This window comes from Macaca thibetana, chromosome 5 (assembly GCF_024542745.1).
Source record: "Macaca thibetana thibetana isolate TM-01 chromosome 5, ASM2454274v1, whole genome shotgun sequence".
NCBI classification, from domain to species: Eukaryota; Metazoa; Chordata; class Mammalia; order Primates; family Cercopithecidae; genus Macaca; species Macaca thibetana.
The window spans coordinates 184,903,212-184,923,996 of record NC_065582.1 but is presented as its reverse complement, the minus strand read 5'-3'; the positions used below and the strand labels follow the sequence as shown (position 1 = coordinate 184,923,996).

The window sequence follows — 20,785 nt, the reverse complement described above, 5'->3', positions numbered from 1 at the left end:
TTGAGGGAGACGCAGGTGGCTGCCTGGGTTCCCTTTCTCTACACCGTGCCCGGGGGTGGGCGGGACAGTCCTCGCTGCTGGGTCGGTTCCCCTCTCTCCAGCACCACGGTCCTCGGTTTCGTGAGCCCAGTGCCTTGAGTGCTGCTTTTACATCTATTTGTCTGTTTTTTTGGTTGCTGCAGCTTAGAGTGTGTAAGTCCAACCCCTGTTACTTCATCTCCATTCTCAGCCAAGCCCCCTCCACCCGCCTGTCCCCGTCAGTCCCTATACCTGCTGTCCCTGAGATGCCGCCTCTGTGAGGCCTGACGGGCTCTCCCCCAGTCCCGCCTCTCCTGCCCCGGGGCAGGTGCTGTCGCGGCCAGCGAGGATCCGTGCGAGCGAACCTGCGCGCGAGGAGCTCACCGGGGCTGGGCAGGTGGCTACAAGAGCCTGTCTCCCTGCGGTCACCCCATAGGGTTGGCTGAGGATGGGGCCCAAGACCGTGAGGGTGGCTGACCGCCCCGAGTTTCAGTTTTAAGGGGCAGGACGTGCTTGCGCCGGCCCCTGGGCTCCGCGCTCCGCGCCGCCTGACCCGAAGGGGCGTGGGAGCCGGCAGTGCCCAGTCCCTGTTCCGGAGGTGGGCGAGGGGCGGGGGGCTTCCGGGGGACGGGACCTGGGCTGGGACGTGGTGGGCGGAGCGAGGAGAGGAGGGAAAACGCCTCGGGAGCTGCAGCACAGCCGCCACCGCCAGAGGGCAGCGGGGGCCCGCACGGAAGGTCCCCGGCCCCGCCCCGCCCACCCCGGCCCCGCCCCGCCCACCCCGGCCCCGCCTCCGCCCACCCCGGCCCCGCCTCCGCCCACCCCGGCCCCGCCTCCGCCCTCCCCGGCCCCGCCTCCGCCCTCCCCGGCCCCCCTTCTCCTCCCAGCCAGGCCCCGCCCATCCCATCCCGGCCCCGCCCCCGTCCGCCTCGGGCCCCGCCCAGCCCCGTCTGCCGCTCCGCCCCTGGTCCCGCCCAGACGTCTCGGCCCCGCCCACCAGGGGGCTGCGCCGCTGCCCATGCCCCTCCCACTGCCCGCCTCATTCGGGCGCCGGCACCTGCTGGCCTGTCTGTTGCCTGCTTCTACTCTGCACACTCGCAGTCACCTTTCCGCACACCTGTCCCCTTTCCACGCACCTGTGCCCGGCAGCCCGCACACCTGTGGGAGCGCTGCCTCCTCGCCAGCCGTCCGGGGAGTTCAGCGCTGCTCTCCCACGGGCGTGGGACCGCCCCACCCACCTGTCCGTGTCCGCAGAGCCGGCCGGGAGGGCGGCAGGTGGGCCCCGGCGCTGCTGGCTCCTTGTGGGACAGTGCCGCGGCGGGGGCGCAGGACGTTCTCCTGCCGGGAGGACCACGCAGCGGTCCCCGGACCCTTTCCCCGGGTGCAGAGCGGCGGCTGTGCCAGCAGGGGCAGGACGGGCGGGCCGAGCGCACCTCCATCCGCCCTCGTGACGCCCACGTTGGCCCAGACACGGGATTGGGGGTGGAGGACGCTGGTCTGGGAACCAGCGGGTTGGAATGGCCGGGTAGTTCGGGCCTTGAGGAGTCCCAGACCCTGAAACTGGCACCCCCCACGCCCCGCCCAGCTCTCCTCGGCCTGGGGACACCGGCTGCCAGGCCTCTCCAGTTTCAGCCTTTCCTGGGAGGGCTTCCTGGAAGAGGCGGCTTCTGGCCCCAGAAAGAGAGGCTGCTCCGGGGGATAGATGCGGTGCTGGGGTGGTGACTCCGCGGAGTCGAGGGTGTGACGCGGCATGTGGGCAGGCCGTGGGGTTTGTGTTCCAGGACTGGGAGACAAGACGAGGGGAGGCCATGGGGCGGTTGGAGGTGCGGCCTGGGAACCCGGCGTGCTGGACTCTGAGCAGGGACGGCAGGCGAGGCGCGTGGAGGAAGAGCCGCGAAGAGCTGGGCGCTGTCTTCTCCGCGCCTCCGTTTCTTCATCTGCTCCTGGGGCCGCCTGCCCAGTAGCGGGGATTAAATCAGATGTTGACGTCTATTATGATGATTAATGTTCTTGTCATTCCCGTCACTAGCAGGTGAGAGGCGGGGAGGCCTCGGGTGGGAACATACCTATGGCCAAGGGAACGAGGTAACCTAAGCGCCCCGGAAAGGACCCCTGCCTGCATCGCCACGGCCGTCCCCGCCTACCCCGTCCACATCAGCTCCGGCTAGGCGAGGCCCTGCTTCTCCCTTCTGCTCCCGAAGACCACCCCGGGGCGCAGACCTGGAGGCCTCGGAGCGCCCGCGGCCGTCCCGTCCGCCCCATTCTGAGCAACCAGAGAGCGGTCTAGGCCGGGCACGGGGCTGCGCAGAGGGGCTGCGGGCAGGGCCGGAGCCTGCTCTGGGGGTCGCGAAGGTGTCCCGAGAGTTGGGGACCCGACCGGGCGAGCGCGGGCGCAGGTGTGGTGAGGACGCGGCGGCCCTCGGCCGCTCCTGGGAGCTTGCGGGGACCAAGGGCGCGCGGGCGGGGCCGGGGGCGCGGCGAGTCTCGGGCGGGGGCGGGGGGCGGGGGCGGGGGCGGGGCCGGACCCGGGGAAGCCGCCCGCCCGCCGGCGGGGACGTCCGCACCGCGAGGGTTAAGGCCCGGAGCCCGGCGGGGCGGGGGCGGCGTGCGCGCGCGGATTGGGGAAAAGTTTGGCGGCGGGGCGGGGCACGGGGCGGGCCGGCGCGCGCGGATTGGCCGGAAGTTGTGCCGGGGGCGGGCCGGGGTCCGGGCTCGGCGCTCGCTCCGGGAGAGTTGACAAAGCCCCGCAGGGAAGGACGCCTCGCGGCGCAGCGCCCCGGGCCCCTCGCCCCGCCGCCCCGGGACTCCGGCCCAAGCCCCCGGCCCTGCGGACTCGTCCCCGCCGCCTGCCTGGTCTGGGACCCCGCGCCCTGAGCGCCCGAGCCCGGACTCCGACCCGGCCCGAGCCTCCCGCGCCCAGGTAGCGCCGCCCCGCCCCGAGGCCGGGCCCGGGGGCGCGGGGCGGCGGGATGCGGCGCCCGGGGCGGCGATGACCGCGGAGCGCACGCCGCGGGCCTGGCCCTGACCCCGCCGCCCGCCCGCACGCCGAGCCCCCGCCGAGGTGAGATCCCGGCGCACGGCCGCGACCCCAGGTGGGCAGACGGGGGAGGGCGGGGGTCCGGGGCGGGGGCGGGGAGGGGAGGGTTCGGAGCCCCAGCTGGGCACGGGTCACGCGCGCCGCCGCCGCTCCTGCGGGCCCCCCGCCTGCCCCGTCCCCGCCCCCGCGCCCCACGTGGGCCCCCCCAGCGCAAATTTGTCCGCTAATGGCGCAGGCGATTATCTGCGGGGCGCTGGGTGTTGTGTGTCCTGCGGGCAGGGCCGGAGTTACAAGCGCCAGGAATCCAGACGGTGTGTGGAGGGGGGGGCAGCGGGGGAGCCCGGTAATTAGTGTAAACCCTTTGTCTGCCTTTGATACCCACAGCTTCTCCCCGCCGCGGCTTCCTCCGCCTGGAGCGCGGGCGGGGAGGGCCTGTCGGGGAAGTGGGGCCAGACCCCTGATCCCCGCGGCCCGGGACCGGGGAGGGCGGTGTCTCCCACTTCCACGCTTTGGTGACGACGCCTCCAATGCCCCCAGGTCCGGACAGACCGAGATGACGCCGAGTCCCGCGTTGCTGCTCCTGCTGCCGCCGCTGCTGCTGGGGGCCCTCCCGCCGGCCGCCGCCGCCCGAGGTGAGTTCTGGCGCCCAGCCCAGCCAGCCTGGCCTCCGCCAGCGCCGCCCCCTTCCCGCCCGGCCCTGAACCCTGCCACAGTGCCCGCCTGGCACGCGCCATGCCCCGCCCCTGCCGCCCCGCTCGCCAGGCCCCCTTCCTTCCAGGGTCCCCTCACCCATGGGCTGTCCACAGCGCCCAGGCGGCCTCCCCCAGCTGGCCAGAGGAGTCCCTTTCACTTGTGCTTGCTGGCCAGGTGGGCTCTAGCCCTGGCCCCCAGGACATGCTTCTGGTCTTGCAAACACTTTCACCCTCCTACCTGCAGTCCAGGGCAGCTGATCACCTGTGGATTCTTGGGGAGTGGGCGGTTTGTGGCCACAGTGGACCCAACTAGGACTCTGGGAACCTGCAGAGACCCCCATGGAGGCCAGGATGGGCTATGAGAGATATTGGTGATATACTGGGTGTCTGGGACTGAAACTGACCCTCAGACCCCCAGTGTCCCAGCCACTGGGCACACACCAGACCTAGCTGTGTGCCCTGGGCCTGCCCAGCCCCAGGCAGGCAGTGCAGGGCGGCTGTGTGGACAAGTCCCCAGAGCCGGGACGCACCCCAGGACTGCGTGCCTGTGGGCACCCGCTGTACCGGCCTGGTACGTCCTCACGCCACTGATAGCTAAGTGGCAGCCATGCCACGGGACCCAGCTCCAGCAAGGGCATCCGGAGCCGATGGGTGATGTGACCCCGCAGACTCATGCCCGCCATGTTCCAGGATCCGGGCACAGCGCTGGCTGCCCCCATGGCTAGGCGGGACCTGTGGCCAGGCCGGCCCTTTGGGTGTGTTGACCACTCAGGATTGTCCGCGCTGTGTCCACCAGTCCTGAGGCTTCGCACCCCTCCCCTGCCGCCCAGCAAGTGCGCCGCATCCAACCTGGCCTTATATGGGCAAGTTCGGGTGTTGGATGGCGGGCGGCGGCCAGGTGGGCCTTATGCCACAGCACCCCCCCACCCCCCTCCTGCCCACATGGGCCTGGCTGAGCGGCTGCTCTGAGGGCCCGGCAGCGTCCTGGGCTGTGTGGGCACTCAGGCCATACTGGGCGAGCCCCCACCACCGCCGGTGGCCTGGGCTTGCATTCTCTTTGATCTGTTTGGCCTCCCCCATCCCTGCACCTGCCTGTCCTCTGTCCACTCAGCCAGGGAGGCTCTGGAGGCCTCTGTCCTGCCATGGTCGGTGGCTGGGGCTGAAGCTGACTGGTGGATGGCCGCGGTCACCCATGGCAGTGGGTGGCAGAGCCCGCCTCTTCGTGGAGACGCCCCAGCGGCCACCCCCTTCGCTTTCGTCCTCCTCAGCTGCGGCCTTGGGGCCGAGGATATCCAGCCCTGGCTTTGCGTGGCAAAGGCCCTGGCGGCACTGTGGAGCTGAGATTGAGTGGCTTTCCAAGGGCAGGGGCCTCTGTGGTTTGGGTGGAGGTGGGGAGGAGGTTCTTCTGGACTGTGCTGATTTTCCTAGCATGGACTAGGGCGCCAGGTCCATCCAAGTGTGTTTCTCCTGCTCTGAACAGCCCACTGTGCACCTTCGTTAGGCCAAGGACCAGCATGCAGAGGGTTTGGGTTGTTTTTGAAAAGCCATTTCCCGCTAGGTCATAAGTTCTGGAATCGGCACGTCGCTAGACTCGGATCATATTTTAAAAGTTCCTCTTTTCCCAAAGTTTCACAATCTTGGTGGATTTGTCTAAAAACTGCCTTTTTTTTTTTTTTTTTTTCCTATTTGAAAAAAGATAGGAATTGGCTTTCTCCCTTTCCCTTTTATTTCTCACAGTGGGAACTTGAGAGTTTGTGGATGAAATACCTTTTACGAATAATTCTGAAGGAAGTCGTTTCAGGGCTTTCTGAGAAGTGCCACCTTTGAACTTTTGCAAGCATGGCCTTGGGGACCAGCTCTGAGCGGCCTGCCTAGGAGGCCACTCCCCTCTCCTCTGCACCCGGCCAGCTGCTGTGGGCAAGCTGAGCCCTGACCCAGGTGGGCAGGGTGCCTGTCCAGGGGTGCCCCATGCCTGGGGGGTGGCATGGTCAGGGTCGGCTCCCTGTGAGGGCAGGAGTCTGAAGGGTGTGTGACTCGGGGAAGCAATAGCCGTGGGTGCACGGTGCTGACCTCGGCCCCCAGCCAGGCCTCAGGGCCCTCCTCCCTCGCCCCAAGCCCTTCCAGGCAGTGGCTGGCCAGGGTGTAGCGGGCTGAGGTGGACGTGTGGGAGCTGGGCCCAGCCCCTGCAAGGTGGGGAATCGGGCCAGCCGCCCCGTTTCCATCTCGGGGCCCCACTCCTGGAAGGGAAAATAAATCACTGTCCCCTTGGGGGAGGGAGGGAGCAGTGAACAAAGTCGCCTTTGGCTGGGCCTGGAAACGCCGACCGCAGACTCCTTTATCCATTGTGCGGGAATCAATGGGCCTCCGGGCTCCCTTTCAGCCGCAGGCCCCGCGCTGCGGCCCTGTCGAGGGGAAATGTTGGTTTTTCCCCAGCCGTGGCCTCCAGCCCCTGGCTTGCCCAGCCCTGGCTCAGGAACCATGGCCGCGCTGGGAGAGGCGGGCTGTGCCCACAGGCTGGACCCCCGACTGCTGCATGCTGACCCTCTCTGCAGCCTGAGCTTGCTTCTTGGCCCAGGGTGGACTCCTTTGCCCCATCTGGGCCTCTGCCCGTGACTCCAGGCCTGGTGTATCCAGGTGACAGCCTCAGCGGGTGGGTCAGCACAAGAGGGAGAGGTGTGCCCACACCCCTTTCCCCAGAGGCCTCCTCTAGGGCTGCCCTCCCTGCCTGCCTGCCTGCCACTCTCCCTGGCAGCCATCCCTGAAGCTGCTGGTCAAGCCCCAGGGTGTCTGGCTGCCCTCTGCAGGCGGCTCCAAGGTGGGCCACAGCGCCAGGGCCCACGGTCCAAGATGGCTGGGGTAGAGTGAAGCAGGGGATGGGAGAGGAGGGGTTTCATGGGCCAGGGCAGGCCTAACAGGAGAGGTGGGTACCAGTCCCCTTGGAGCAAGTCAGCGTGAGTGGGGGTCTCCCTCTAGGACATTGTCCCTGTGTGGGGCAGGGGGTGCCGCCCATCTTGGCAGAAAGCCCAACCACTTTTCTTCTTGCCTGGTGCTGTGAAGGGGCTGAGGAGTGAACATTGGCTGAGCAGTGACAGGGAGGAGGGAGCCGGGCTGCTGCCCTGGTGTGCGGCATGGGGCCCGCTGGGCACGGTGACGCCCTCTGGGCTACTAAGACTGTGAGCCCCAGGAGCACGGGGTCCCTGGGGAGCTTTGTCCAGGCCCACCAGCCAGTGGCTTTGGGCCCCTCCTCATTCCCTGTAACCTTCCTGCCCTGTCCCCAGTGGTGACCGTAGGGCTTGGTCTGGAGCACAGTACCACACCCCAGGGCATCACTGTGTGTCCCAGAGAGGCTGGGTGGCTGTGCCCTGTGGCCTGCAGGGGCCTGGGGAGCTGCAGTGGACAGGCCCAGTGCCCTCCCGTCCCCAGCCCTGTCCTTGAGAAGTCTGCCATGTGAGTGGGAGCAAGGGCCCCTGGCCTGGTGGTGGTGCCCAGTGTGCCTGGGCTGCTCAGTGGTCATGGCAGCCCCACCCGGGGGCCAGAGCCCTGGCAGGGGGCAGAGCATCAGCTCACCCCTGATCTCTGGCCTCGGGGGTTCTGGGATCAGGAAATGTTCTTGTTGATGCTTCTTAAGTGGGGAAGGGCTGCCAAGGTCTTCAGGCAGAGCCCCTCTGGGGAGTTCCGGGGAGGGGAGGCCTGGGGACTGCAGCCAGGCAGGCTGGGGTTTTGAGGTGGGGGTGGGGGCATGAACCGGGCCGGGCCTGGTGAGGTCTGGACTGGGATGGCTACGGAGGAATCTTTGCCTGTTTCAGCACTGTGCAAGGTTCTCTTCAGGGCGTGGCACCGCCTCACGATGCTCTGGTGCCCGCCCTGTGCCCTGGCGTGTCAAGAAGGGGGAGTAGTGCCCTGGGGCTGGGGTTGCAGAAGGTTCCACCTCAAGGCTTCCAGAGGAGGCCCCCCAGCCTGCTGACTCGCTGGGTGCCCAGGGCTGGGCAGCGTGGTGGGGCACAGCTTGTGGGGTAGCCGCCTGTGCTGCAGGCCCCCAGGTCCCCGCACATCCTCTGGGTCTGCTCCCTGAGGGCCGCCTGGCTAGCTGGTACTGTGTGTGTCCTGGGTCTGTGCATGCGGGTGCACATGCGTGTGCCTGGGCGTCCCAGGCTGGAGGAGAGCCTGGCCCTGGCACCTGATGGGCAGCAGGCTGTGTAGCGGTCACCTGTGCTGTGGCTCCTGGGGGCGGCCGCTCTTGCACTTGGCTTCCTGGGGAGGGGATCGGGCCCTGGCACTAACTCTGGAGTTTCCCGCTCACTCCTGCCCTGGGTGCCCCTGGGGGCCTGGCACAGCCACATAGTGGCCATCTGTGGTGGGGGCACTGTGTCTCCTCTTGGTGACCGGTGGGGGGCTGCCGGCTGCAGAAGGCTCAGCACCTGGATTGGCTCTGCACCCCCTCAGGGGTCTGGCACAGTGTGTCCTGATTCCCTTACCCTCCCTTCTGGTCAAGGTGAGCCCCCTTCCCCAGGCCACTCAGCTTCTCCAGGAGGACATGGGGCCTGGCCACCTGCACCCCATGGCCAGGTCCCTGACCAGGCCAGAGAATTCCTCCAGCTGGAAACTCGGGGCCATGCAGGGCCCCCCAGTTCCCAGGCATCCTCGCTCCACTCTGGCCCCGTTTGGCTGCCAGGCCACTCTTGGTCCAGCCCCTCCATGCGGGGAACTTAGGGTTGGCCGGTCAGGGCTAGGGTTGAGGGGACCACACAGCCGGCCCCTCAGCGGTCAGCTCCACCTGCCCCTCCCTCCCTGGCGCACCGTGGCTTGGTCTGTCCCCACGGACGCCACACCCTGCCGTGTTGTCAGCCAGCATCTGCCCCTGCTGCGGTGGACGCTCCTTCCTCAGGAAGCCCCCGTTGTCCCCACTGGGTCAGGAGTCCTGTCCGACCAGGGCCAGCATTGCCCCAGGCTCTGTAGAGGGGCGGACACCACTGGCTTGGGCTATAGAGGCATCCTGGGAGGTGCAGGTACACTGGAAAGTAAGAGGAGGCCGTTTCCTGGTCCCAGCTCATGTCTGCTCGTGACAGAGGGATCATAACACTGCACGTGTGTCTGTGCCTGGGCGCCTCTCCTTACGCTGAGGGCTGTGTTCTGGGGAGCACCCCCTCCTTGCTCCCTGTGGGAGCCAGGCCCCATGGGGAGGAGCTGCCATGGCCTCAGGAGGGAAGCTGGGCAGCCCTGGCCATGAATCCTCTGTACCTGCCCTGGCTGGCCACCACCCCCCTGCCATTCTCCCTACAAATGCCCACCGAGTGTCTGCTGTATGCCAGGCCTCGGGACACCGCGAGCACGGGAGAGGGGCTTGGGTGTGGGTTTGGACCATGTGGCCAGGACGGGCCATTCCAGAAGAGATACTGGAGACCCCGAGGAGCTGCGGGGTGAGGGGCATCGGAGAGGGCACTCCAGACGAGGCAGGTGTGGGGAGCTGATCTGAGGGCCTGTGAAGACGGGGAGGGGCAGGCCGCAGGGAGTCCTGCCTCTGTCCCTCCAGACTGCAGCTTCCTCCCCTCCATCCCAGGGCCTGCCCACCTCCACCCTTCCTGGGCCCTGGGAAAGAGGAGTCTCTGTGTCTGGGGATAGTGTGTGTGTGACAAAGCGTGTGGGCAGGGCGGCCTCTCTGGGCCTTGCTGCTGTGGGAAGCCCCTGTTCCTCTTCCTTCCCCAGTTGTGTTTTTTACAGCTGGGCAGGGGTGGCGGGGTGGGAGGGGTTGGCGGCATCCCCCTTCTTGGCCCACCGCCTCCGAGTCTAGTCCTCTATACCTGACAGCAGTGAGGCCCTGTCTCAGACTCAGTTTACCCTCATGTCTGGCTCCCACGTGGCCCTTGGTGTCCTGCCTGTGCTGGGGGCCTCTTGACTGTGGCTAAGTGTGTGCAGGGCAGGGGCTGTTCTGGAGGAGGAGGCTGGGGGGCATCTTGGCGGGGTGCAAACCCTGGAGGTGGCATGGCGCCAATGTCATGCCCAGCAGAGCCCCGGTGCTGGCTCCCTGTATTTCTTCCTGGCTGCGGTGCGAGGCGGCCAGTCTCCCCACCAGGTACCTGTGCCCTCAGGTCCTACCTCAGTTTCCCCATAGGCTGCGTGGGTTGGACGCCCGTCCAGGTGGTGTGGGCTTGCCTAAACATAAAGCCCAGGCCACTGTCCTGGCACGCTCATTTCCCAGGAATCTGGGGGGCTGGGCTTCCTCCTGGTCAGGCCCTCCTGCGGGGGTCTTGGGCCTGCAACAGCAGGGTGTCCAGGGAGCCCAGGTGGGGGTGGGATGGGCCTGGCGAGGGGGACGGAGGGAGGCTGTTTGCTTTAAGATAAGGCTGGCTCCTCTGGCCTGGCTGCCTCCAGCCGTGCCTACAGCACTTGCAGGCCGGCCTCGGGGGCCACGCTTCCGGCCAGCCGGCAGTCATTTGGCTCTGCCCCCTTTCTCAGCAGTGACCATGGGCGGGGGTCCCGCCTCCCTGTCTGTGCCTGTCATCCCGCACCTCCCGCATGCCTGTGGGGGCCTTTACCTCCCCAAGCCTTGCTTGTGTCTGCCTGGGGCAGGGTGGGGGCTGGGGCCGGAGGTAGCCCCTTCCCAAAGTGCAGCTGGGGCTTTCAGCCTCTGAGGCGGGCTCCCTCCCGAGATGGGGGGGCTGGGTCCGTGTGCCCCCACCCAGGACAGGGCCGGGCACTTGCTCTCTTGCTCCTTCTGGGCAGTTGTGTGGGTGGGCACTCATGTGCATACATGAACATGCTTGCACGTGTGAGACCTGCGCCCAGGTAGCCCCTCAGGAGGCCCAGGTACCCCTGCAGGCTGTGGGCCACAGGAGCTGGGCTGGGCAGGGGCCTTGGCCACTCCCTCTTGATCCCGGAGGCCCTGTGGGTGGTGGGAGTTCGGGCAGCGACAGGTGCTGGTGGGGTCAACCTGGGGTGGGTCTGGGACCTGGGCAGGCTGGGAAGGGGTCAGGAGGCCCCTGTACTGTGGGCCCTGCAGCCCCTTCCTCCCCGGGACACGTTTGCCAGAGCTGCCCCCAGCCCTGCGCAGCTTACAGAACCACACTGACGGGGAGGTGGGCTGGCAGCCCCCACAGCCGCCATCTCATTTCCTCTCTGGGGGGTTACAGGGAGGGTAGGGAAGGAGGGGCTTCAGGGCTGGGGCCCATGGCCAGGGTGGGAGGGTCCTGAGTTGAGGGAGAGATACAGGTCAGAGGAGAGACCCCCACATGTTTTCTCAGAGAGGCCAGGGACTGCTGTGGGCCGGGTGGGCCTGGGCTGGGAAGAATCCCTCCCTCCAGAGCCTCAGCCCACCCTTTGTGTTTCTGGTCACAGTGGGGAGGCTCCATGTCTCCACGCCCAGCCCCAGCGGCCGATGATGCCTGTGGGATCAGAACCCGGAGGCCCTGGGCCGCGCCCCCTGTGCTATCAGCGCTGATTAGGCCTCCAGAGAGGTGATAGGGATTCTCTGTGGGGGGCCCTGTCCCCAGACCTGGGGGGTGAGATTGGGAGCTGCTACCTGAGTGTCTGAAGACGCCGGTGGGAGACGTCACGGGGCCACTGTTAATTGCGTGTTGGAGAAACACGCGGCCCCAGGCACTGTCGAGATGGCTTGGAGCAGCTGCTGCCTCTTGGTGTCTCTGCACCCAGCCTGGACACTCCCAGACAGCAGTGGCTGCAGTTCGGGAGGGACACTGTCACCCATGGGCTGGCCAGAGGTGCCCTGGGAACCGTGGGGTGCCTGTGGCCACCTCTCAGATGCAGAGAGCAGTGAGTGGGCTGCAGTTGCTGCTGCAGGACTTGGGAGCAGCATGTGGGGAGTGGGGCGCGCGGGGCCCTCCTCTCCCAGGAGCTCCATCCAGGTGCAGGCCCTGCGGTGCTCTGAGTTTCTGAGGCCTGCAGGATCTGTGTGTTCCAGGCTCATCTTCCCGGCTGGCTAGGCACTGCCCACTGGGGCCGGTCACACACAAACAGGGCTCTGGCCCTGCCTTCCAGCTCAGAAGCACCCAGGCAGGGGACGGGGTGGGGTGGGGACCCGGGCAGGGGACGGGGTGGGTTTCTTTCTGCCAGGAAAGGAGGACTTGGCTTCTCCACGTGGGGTGGGACAGAGTGAGTGGCCATGTGGAGCTGCAGCCTGTCTGCTCCTGTGGGTTTCACAGGCAGTGGGGGGACATACCGGCTGCCAGGTACAGCCTCGGGGCTGCCAGCCAGACAGGATCCAGCAGTGCCCATGGCCAGCCCCAGCTACTGTCGCTCCAGAGGCTTGCCCTCTGACCCCGGGGCCTTGGGGTCATGGCCCCTCAAGGCTAAGGTGCCTGGCAGGGTAGGGCCCTTGGGGTGGGCAGACAGACCTGGGCATCTGTGGTCCCTGAACTCAGGTCTGATACTGACAGAGACATGGGTGCTGCACAAACTCTCATCCACACAGTGCCCGTGCGCAGGCGGTCTGCTGTGCCTGATTGCGTGTGGATAGCTGTGGGGTCGCTGGTCTGTGTCCAGGCCCGGCTGGGCCCTGGGCTGCTGGTTGGGTGGGAGTTGGGTGAGGGGCCTGGAGCCTCTTTGGGACCCACCAGGGCCCCCATCCCCCTGCCGCCCTTGTCCTTGGGGGGCCGCTGTCCCCTCTGACCTAGGGTATACAGCTGCTTCCTGTGTGACCAGGAGGAGCCCCTGCCCTCTTGGCTGGTGGGTTTTGAGGGCTACCAAGCACAGCTGTTTTGCATCCTCTGGGGACCCTACTCCCCTCTCACGTCTCAAAGAGCCGGCCTCTGGGACCACAGAACCGCCCCGGCCGTGAGAGGCTGCTGACGTGGTGTTCAGTGGGCCAGCACTCAGGGGCTTTGGTGCATGTAGGCAGCTGAGGCCTGGGTCGGGGGCACTGTGCCTGGGCCCCTCTACTCACCTTGGGCAGGCGACCCAGGTGGAGCTCAGGCCTGAGGTCTGTGCTGGGCCATGGGTCCCCTTTCGATCTCCCTTGGCTCTGGACCCCAAGCCCCTCCTCGTTGACTGTTCCTTGGACCCACCCGCAGGCCCTCCCAGGATGGCGGACAAGGTGGTCCCACGGCAGGTGACCCGGCTGGGCCGCACCGTGCGGCTGCAGTGCCCTGTGGAGGGGGATCCACCACCATTGACCATGTGGACCAAGGACGGCCGCACCATCCACAGCGGCTGGAGCCGCTTCCGCGTGCTCCCCCAGGGGCTGAAGGTGAAGCAGGTGGAGCGGGAGGATGCCGGCGTGTACGTGTGCAAGGCCACCAACGGCTTTGGCAGCCTGAGCGTCAACTACACCCTTGTCGTGCTGGGTTAGTCGCTGCTGCGGTCAGAGGTCATGGGCTGGGTTGGAGCCAGGCAGGGGCATGCAGGAGGGCGGACAGGGACACACCTGGGGCCTGAGAGTCAGCCAGCCCCGGGCAGAAAGCCTTCCTTCGGCGCCCTGCCCTCCCTCTGCTGACTGCACCTCTGCCACCATCCCCCAGGCTGGGCTCCGTTCCTGTCCCCATCAGGCTCCAGCCTCTGGGCCTTCCTCCGGGCGGAGGGCGGCGGGCAGCGGGTGGAGGGCAGCGGCTGGGAGCCGCAGGCCATGGTCCCACAGAAGGGCTGGGGCCCGAGGCCTTGGTCCCACAGAAAGGCTGGGGCCCGAGGCCTTGGCAGGGTGTGCCGGCCGTCGGCTGTGACTTTGAGGCTCAGGTTTCGGAGTTCAGAGGAGCCGCGGGATGCCTGGCCTTTCTGTTCTTTTCTGCGCCTGGGGCCTGGGTGCGGGGCTTGGACAGGTGTCCAGAGACACACCCTCCATACCTAGGGACCAGGCACCCCGCCTGCTCTGCTGGGCTCCTGTGTGTGGGGCCCTCCGGTGGAGCTCCTGGAGCTGGGCTGGCCCGTTTCTGAATGCAGGAGGCTGGCCCAGGCCCCGGCAGGGTCTGGGGGTGCGGCCTGAGACAGCCTGGTCCTGGGCTCAGTGGAGGAGCGGCTGTCACAGGGTGGATGGAGGGGACATTCCACAGCACGCCCTGCCCCTCCAGATTGTGTGGAATGGGAAAACTGTGGCTGTCCCCCCCCCACCCCCACCCCACAGTCCTTTCAAAGGCAACGATGACCGAGAGGTATGAGAGTCTCGTCTGTTCACCAGCCCTCGGCCCCTTGATGTAGGCTAGGGTTACCGCAGCTGCTGGCCGGGCCCGGCTCCCTCCTCCCCAGGGCCTGCAGACCCCCCGGAGCCAGAGTGGGGGCCAGCCCTCCAGCCCCACCCGTACCCGTCAGGATCACCTGCGCCTAGTGTGGGCCAGCGGCCCTTGCCCAGCTGTCCCTGGGATTCTGGGCTGTGGGTGTGTGGTGCAGCCCCCTGCCTGGGTGTCCAGGACTGTCCTGGCTGGGGCTGGGGGCACTAGAGGCCATGGGAGAGTTGGGGGTGCTCCTCAGGGCCCCCCTCACCTGCCCTCCCTGTGCACCTCCGTTTCTCTGCAGATGACATTAGCCCAGGGAAGGAGAGCCTGGGCCCCGACAGCTCCTCTGGGGGTCAAGAGGACCCCGCCAGCCAGCAGTGGGGTGAGCAGGGGACTGCCGTCTGCCAGGGTGGGGGGTGTCTGTCCTGGCCCCTCGGCCGCTTCCCCATCCTCTGACCTCCATGCCGCCCCACCCCACAGCGCGACCACGCTTCACACAGCCCTCCAAGATGAGGCGCCGGGTGATTGCACGGCCTGTGGGCAGCTCCGTGCGGCTCAAGTGCGTGGCCAGTGGGCACCCTCGGCCCGACATCATGTGGATGAAGGACGACCAGGCCTTGACGCGCCCAGAGGCCGCCGAGCCCAGGAAGAAGAAGTGGACGCTGAGCCTGAAGAACCTGCGGCCGGAGGACAGCGGCAAATACACCTGCCGTGTGTCGAACCGCGCGGGCGCCATCAACGCCACCTACAAGGTGGATGTGATCCGTGAGTGTGGCCTGGGGCGCTGGTGGGCCGGGGGTGCTGGTGGGGTTTGGGGGCTGGTGGTCTAGGGGCTGGTGGACCGGGGGTGCTGGTGGGGTCTGGGGACTGGAGATCTGGGAGCTGGTGGACCAGGGATGCTGGTGGGGTCTGGGGGCTGGTGGGCTGGGGGTGCTGGTGGGGTCTGGGGGCTGGTGGGCTGGGGGTGCTGGTGGGCCCTGGGGTGCTAGCAGGTAGAGTCTGGCGGGGCCCAGGAACCATGCCCACGTGCCGTGTTCCCACAGAGCGGACCCGCTCCAAGCCCGTGCTCACAGGCACGCACCCCGTGAATACGACGGTGGACTTCGGGGGGACTACGTCCTTCCAGTGCAAGGTGCGCAGCGACGTGAAGCCGGTGATCCAGTGGCTGAAGCGTGTGGAGTACGGCGCCGAGGGCCGCCACAACTCCACCATCGATGTGGGTGGCCAGAAGTTCGTGGTGCTGCCCACAGGCGACGTGTGGTCGCGGCCCGATGGCTCCTACCTCAATAAACTGCTCATCACCCGCGCCCGCCAGGACGATGCGGGCATGTACATCTGCCTGGGCGCCAACACCATGGGCTACAGCTTCCGCAGCGCCTTCCTCACTGTGCTGCCAGGTGCGCGGCCGCCACGCCACGCCATGCTGGTGCCCGGACCTGCCCCCTGGGCCCCGCATCCCACCCACCGGGCGGGACCCCACCCTTCCCTCCTGGGCTGTACAGGCTGGGTCATCTGCCAAGGGAGGGCAGCCCAGGGGTGCCGTCTCCATAGCCCTCGGGATGGGTCTGGGGTACTCTCCTGGTCTTTGTGCCGGCGTTCCCCTCGCCACCTCCTTTCCTCTCACTCTTGCAGACCCAAAACCGCCAGGGCCACCTGTGGCCTCCTCGTCCTCGGCCACTAGCCTGCCATGGCCCGTGGTCATCGGCATCCCGGCCGGCGCCGTCTTCATCCTGGGCACCGTGCTCCTGTGGCTTTGCCAGGCCAAGAAGAAGCCATGCACCCCCACTCCTGCCCCTCCCGTGCCTGGGCACCGCCAGCCAGGGACAGCCCGTGACTGCAGTGGAGACAAGGACCTTCCCACGTTGGCCGCCCTCAGCGCTGGCCCTGGTGTGGGGCTGTGTGAGGAGCATGGGTCTCCAGCAGCCCCCCAGCACTTGCTGGGCCCAGGCCCAGTTGCTGGCCCCAAGTTGTACCCCAAAGTCTACACAGACATCCACACACACACACACACACACTCACACACACACTCACACGTGGAGGGCAAGGTCCACCAGCACATCCACTATCAGTGCTAGATGGCACTGCCTCTGCGGTGGGCGCATGGGGCCGGCCAGACAGGCAGGCTGGGAGGATGGAGGACGGTGCTGCAGACGAAGGCGGACCCATGGCGAGGAGGAATGGCCAGCACCCCGGGCGCTCTGTGTGAGGCATAGCCCCTGGACACACACACACACACACACACTGCCTGGATGCATGTATACACACACATGCGCACACACGCTGCCTGAACACAGGCACACGCAGACATGCTCCCGGAACGCATACGCATGCGTGCACATGCGCAGGCATGCTGCCTGGACACACAGATATGCTGCTCAAACGCATGCACATGCACACAGACATGCCAGAACATACATGGACATGCTGCCTGAACACATCACACACATGCACAGATATGCTGCCTCGACACACACATGCATACATGTGCAGATATACTGCCTGGACACACACACGCAGATATGCTGCCTGGACACACGCACACACATGCACAGATATGCTGCCTGGACACACGCACACACATGCACAGATATGCTGCCTGAACACATCACACACATGCACAGATATGCTGCCTCGACACACACATGCATACATGTGCAGATATACTGCCTGGACACACACACGCAGATATGCTGCCTGGACACATGCACACACATGCACAGATATGCTGCCTGGACACACGCACACACATGCACAGATATGCTGCCTGGACACACGCACACACATGCACAGGTATGCTGCCTGGACACACATACACGCACAGAAATGCTGCCTCGACACACACACATACATGCGCAGACAGGCCGCCTGGACACACACAGGCAGTTATGCTGTCCAGACACACGCACACATGCAGATACGCTGTCCGGACACACACGTGTGCAGTTATGCTGCCTGGACACACGCACACACATGCGCAGATATGCTGCCTGGACACGAGCAGATATGCTGTCCGGACACGCACACACATGTGCAGATATGCTGCCTGGACACGAGCAGATATGCTGTCCGGACACGCACACACATGCGCAGATATGCTGCCTGGACACGAGCAGATATGCTGTCCGGACACGCACACACATGTGCAGATACGCTGCCTGGACGCATGCGGACTGAGGTGCTTTTCAGAGGGTGTGCTGCGAGGCCCGCAGTGCGTGTGCAGTGAGGCTCATAGTTGATGAAGGACTCTCCCTGCTCCACCGTCACTCCCCCACCCCTGCCCGCCTCTGCCCTCGCCTGGCCTTCGCGGCTATTTTTGCCACCTGTCTTGGGTGTCCAGGAGTCCCCTACTGCTGTAGGCTGGGGCTGGGGGCACAGCAGCCCCAAGCCTGAGAGGCTGGAGCCCATGGCACTCCCACCGCATTCTCCCCCTGCCAGCGAGAAGGAGCCTTGGTATTTATATTTAAGAAATGAAGATAATATTAATAATGATGGAGGGAGGGCTGGGTTGCAGGGACTGTGGTCTCTTCTGGGGCCCGGGACCCGCCTGGTCTTTCAGCCACGCTGATGCCTGCACCCCGTCCAGGCCAGGCACCACCCCCCACCCCACTGTCGTGGTGGCCCCAGATCTCTGTAATTTTATGTAGAGTTTGAGCTGAAGCCCCGTATATTTAATTTATTTTGTTAAACATGAAAGTGCATCCTTTCTCTCCAGGCTGGTGTTTCTGCCCGTGTCTGTGTGTGCATGTGCATGCTCGTGGGTGCTCACATCTGTGCTTGTGTGTCAGGCCTGGTCTCTAGAACCAGCAGCCCAGCCCTCCTGGAGTCCCCTTGCTGGGCCGGAGCCACAGGGGCCGAGACCCAAGGGTCTCCAGGTGTGTCATCAGCACCTCCCGGCAGTAGAGTTTGGGTCTGCTGGGCTTCGGGTGGTGGTGGGTGTGAGCACTACCCATGTAGAGTTTGGGTATGCTGGGCTTCGGGTGGTGGTGGGTGTGAGCACTCACCATGAGTACCCACGTGCCTGGCCAGGCCAGCGTCCTGCACCCCTGTCGGATTCGCACCCTCTCTGTGTCCTGGGGCTGGCCCCTGTGGCCCTCAGTGCAGGGCCTGGTCACTCCTCGGCCGCTCTGCAGGCTTTGGTGGGTGGCCCTACGGGAAGCAGCAGACCTGCCTCGGAACTGGGGGTGGGGCCAGGTTCAGGTCACCTCTGACCTCAGGGCTCCGTCCAAATGCCCTCCCTGCCACCCTGCAGTGCTGTGACGGTGGCCGCCCCCGTCTTGCCCAGTCAGCAGGAGGGGTTGGGGCTGCCAGCTCCACCCGGGGCCCTTGCCTGCCCGGGGGTTCCATTAGCCTCGTAAGAAAAGGCACCGAGGCCTCTCGTGCATTCAGCAAAGCGTGACGCCCGTGGCGTTCCCGGAGCCTGGCCTTGCTGGCATGCAGGGTACTTCCTGACCCGTGCTGGTTCTGAGAGCTTTTCCCTGGAGGAAGCTCACCCTGCCTGCTTCAAAGATGACAGGTGGGCTCTGGGGAGAGGTGTCAGGGACCTCTCCCAGCTGGGGCTTCTGAGGACCCCATGGCCTTCCAGATGTCCCCTTTCTGTCCTCTGTCCTCCCCAGGGTAGACCCTACTCTCCCCTGAGGGAAGTCCTGACTCCGTGGGTGGTGACAGCTTCCTTCAGGCATGGCCTGGTGAGGGCTGTGTGTGGCTGGTGGGTGCTGTGGGAGGCCTGGCCATCCTGACTGGGGGGCAGTGGGGGCTCCAGGCGGCCCACAGCTGGCAGCCAAACAGATGTTCCCCAGACAGGGCAGGCTGCAGGCCGACGCCTGGTCGGGTTTCAGTCTGGAGTAGGGGAGGGTGGAAGGGAGACCTCAGGCGTCTGGCCACCTTGGACAGCAGGAAGGCCTCAGGCAGCAGGTCATGGGGTCGCAGAGGACAGGCTGCCACTCCCCAGGAAGTGGGCAGAGGGATGGGCAGTCTGAGAGGGCTGTCCCCCAGAGCCTCTGAAGGAGACAGTGGGACCGCAGACCCCACGCCTGCACCCTGCCTGCTCTGAGGTCCAGGCCCCACTCAGGGCCACCCTCGACTTGTGGTCCAGCCCATCTCACCCCTGCCCACGGGAGGTGCTGACTGGTGCTGTGTGGCCCTTGATGGGCAGGACAGGCCTGGCACAGCCCAGCCTCTGGGTCCTGGGCTCTGGACTTTGTCACGCCGTGGCCATGTTGGATGCCAGGCTGGGCAGGGGGACCCAAGGAGTTAGGACAGACCCATCTCCTGTCCATGGGGCCCTGGCCACCCCCAGGCAAATGGCCTGGAGCTCAGACCCCTCAGTCTTTCCCTAGCCTTCCTCAGGGGCTGCCTAGAGTCCCTGCTTTCTCCCCTGCGACCTCCAGACCCTTCCCCCTTGGCCGTCCAGTCCTGAGAGCCCTTACACTCATCCCCATGCCCCTCTGTTCCTGCGGTCTCCAGCCTGAGCCTACCGGGGCCCTGCCCTGCGGACGCCTGACCGGTGTTCCTGGCTGTCTCTTGCCTGGCCCTGCCCCATGGACTCCTGTGGCTGTGGCTCCTGCCCCCCCACCAGCCACACGGCCACCCCGATGCCGTTTCCCACATCTCCATCACGGAAGCACACGTCCATGCCCTGCACCGGCCCCCTCGCATCTGCACCTCCACACTTCCAAGAACAAAATTGCATTCCCCTGCCCTCCGCGTGCAGGAGGACTGGGAGCACAGAGCCCCTGTGTGCTTCAAGGACTTGAGGCAGAGGCTCCCAGGGCGTGAGTGTGGCCAGCAGGACAGAGGGCAGGACGTGGTTCTGACAGTGGTCCACCCTGTCCAAGCACCTGAAAGATGGGGGGCCCTGCACTCCAGGTTCACTGGCCGGGAGGCTCAAAGGGCCGGGTGGGGCCTGTGGGAGGTGGGGGTGCCGCTCTGTGGGCCCCGTCTCACCTGTCCTGCACCAGGCACCTGCACACCATTGCACCATGGGGGCTCCAGGCCCAGGAAGAGACAGACAGGTGTCGGGAGGCTCCTCGGGGGCCAGCAGGCTTCCGGGCAGTGCCCTTGCAGGGGTGGGGCAGGGGCATGGCGTCTGAGGGGCAGGGCGACCCAGGGGGTCCAGGGAGAAGGGAGGAGCCCAGAGTGGCAGCCGTCTCCCCAGGGAGGGGCCACACCTGGGGCTTCCTGGCTCTTCCACCATCACCCTTCACATGGGCAAGACCAGGTCCCGTGCCCTTGGCCACCACAGGAAGGTCATGGGGCAGCCTCTGCTGCAGGGACGGGAACGGGGCTGGGCGCCTGTCTCCAGCTCCATCCTGGGCTCCTGGGGGTGCAGGTTGTGGGGGTGGGGGTTGCAGCCCAGGAGGCAGCAGAGGGGACCCAGCTGTGTCCTCAGGGCGGCCCCCAGGCCAGGCCCTTTGGGTAGGAGATGGTGGTGCCTGGGGGAGGCTCAGCATGGCGGGGCGGGGTGTGGGCACGGGTCCAGGCCCACAGTCCTCCCTGGCCCTGCCCCAGCGGTGATAAGCTGCTTCCCTGTAAAGCCCGGCTAACTTGAAAGGGCTGCCCAGGCTCCGACACCCCCGGGTGTGACCCATCCCCGCCTGGCCCTCCTGGCTTCAAAGGGGTGCCCGCAAGCCGCCTGCAGCTGTCCCGGGGGTGCCTGCGCCTGCTGCCAGGGACAGGGTGGCAGCGTGAGGCAGAGATGGGGGGATGTGGGCAGCCCCACCCCATGGGCGTGTGGGTCAGAGGACCTGGCCAGAGATCACAGCCTTGTCCCCGGCCGGAGTTGGGGACCAGGGGACCGGGCTGGGAATGTGGGACGAGGGGCGCAGATAGAGGCACAGGCCAGGAAGAGGGGTGCAGGCTGCGTGCTTGGGGTGCAGGATGAGACT

The 20,785-nt window shown here is 66.4% G+C and overlaps 1 protein-coding gene across 1 annotated transcript; it reads left to right on the top strand.

The window, feature by feature from the left end:
• The first annotated feature begins 3,593 nt into the window (after nt 1-3,593).
• FGFRL1 (fibroblast growth factor receptor like 1) lies at nt 3,594-16,444 on the top strand. The gene is made up of 6 exons (XM_050790732.1): nt 3,594-3,687; nt 12,771-13,043; nt 14,203-14,283; nt 14,382-14,666; nt 14,945-15,298; nt 15,534-16,444. The coding sequence occupies exons 1-6, from the start codon at nt 3,609-3,611 to the stop codon at nt 15,974-15,976; spliced, it is 1,515 nt and encodes a 504-aa protein (XP_050646689.1). The 5' UTR covers nt 3,594-3,608; the 3' UTR covers nt 15,977-16,444.
• The last annotated feature ends 4,341 nt before the right edge of the window (nt 16,445-20,785 follow it).

Bases quoted from the DNA above. Each gene is read 5' to 3' on its own strand.
- FGFRL1 (XM_050790732.1), top strand. From the start codon at position 3,609: ATGACGCCGAGTCCCGCGTTGCTGCTCCTGCTGCCGCCGCTGCTGCTG. The intron at 14,667-14,944 runs GTGAGTGTGGCC...GTGTTCCCACAG, and splicing joins CTACAAGGTGGATGTGATCC to AGCGGACCCGCTCCAAGCCC. The intron at 15,299-15,533 runs GTGCGCGGCCGC...TCACTCTTGCAG, and splicing joins CTTCCTCACTGTGCTGCCAG to ACCCAAAACCGCCAGGGCCA.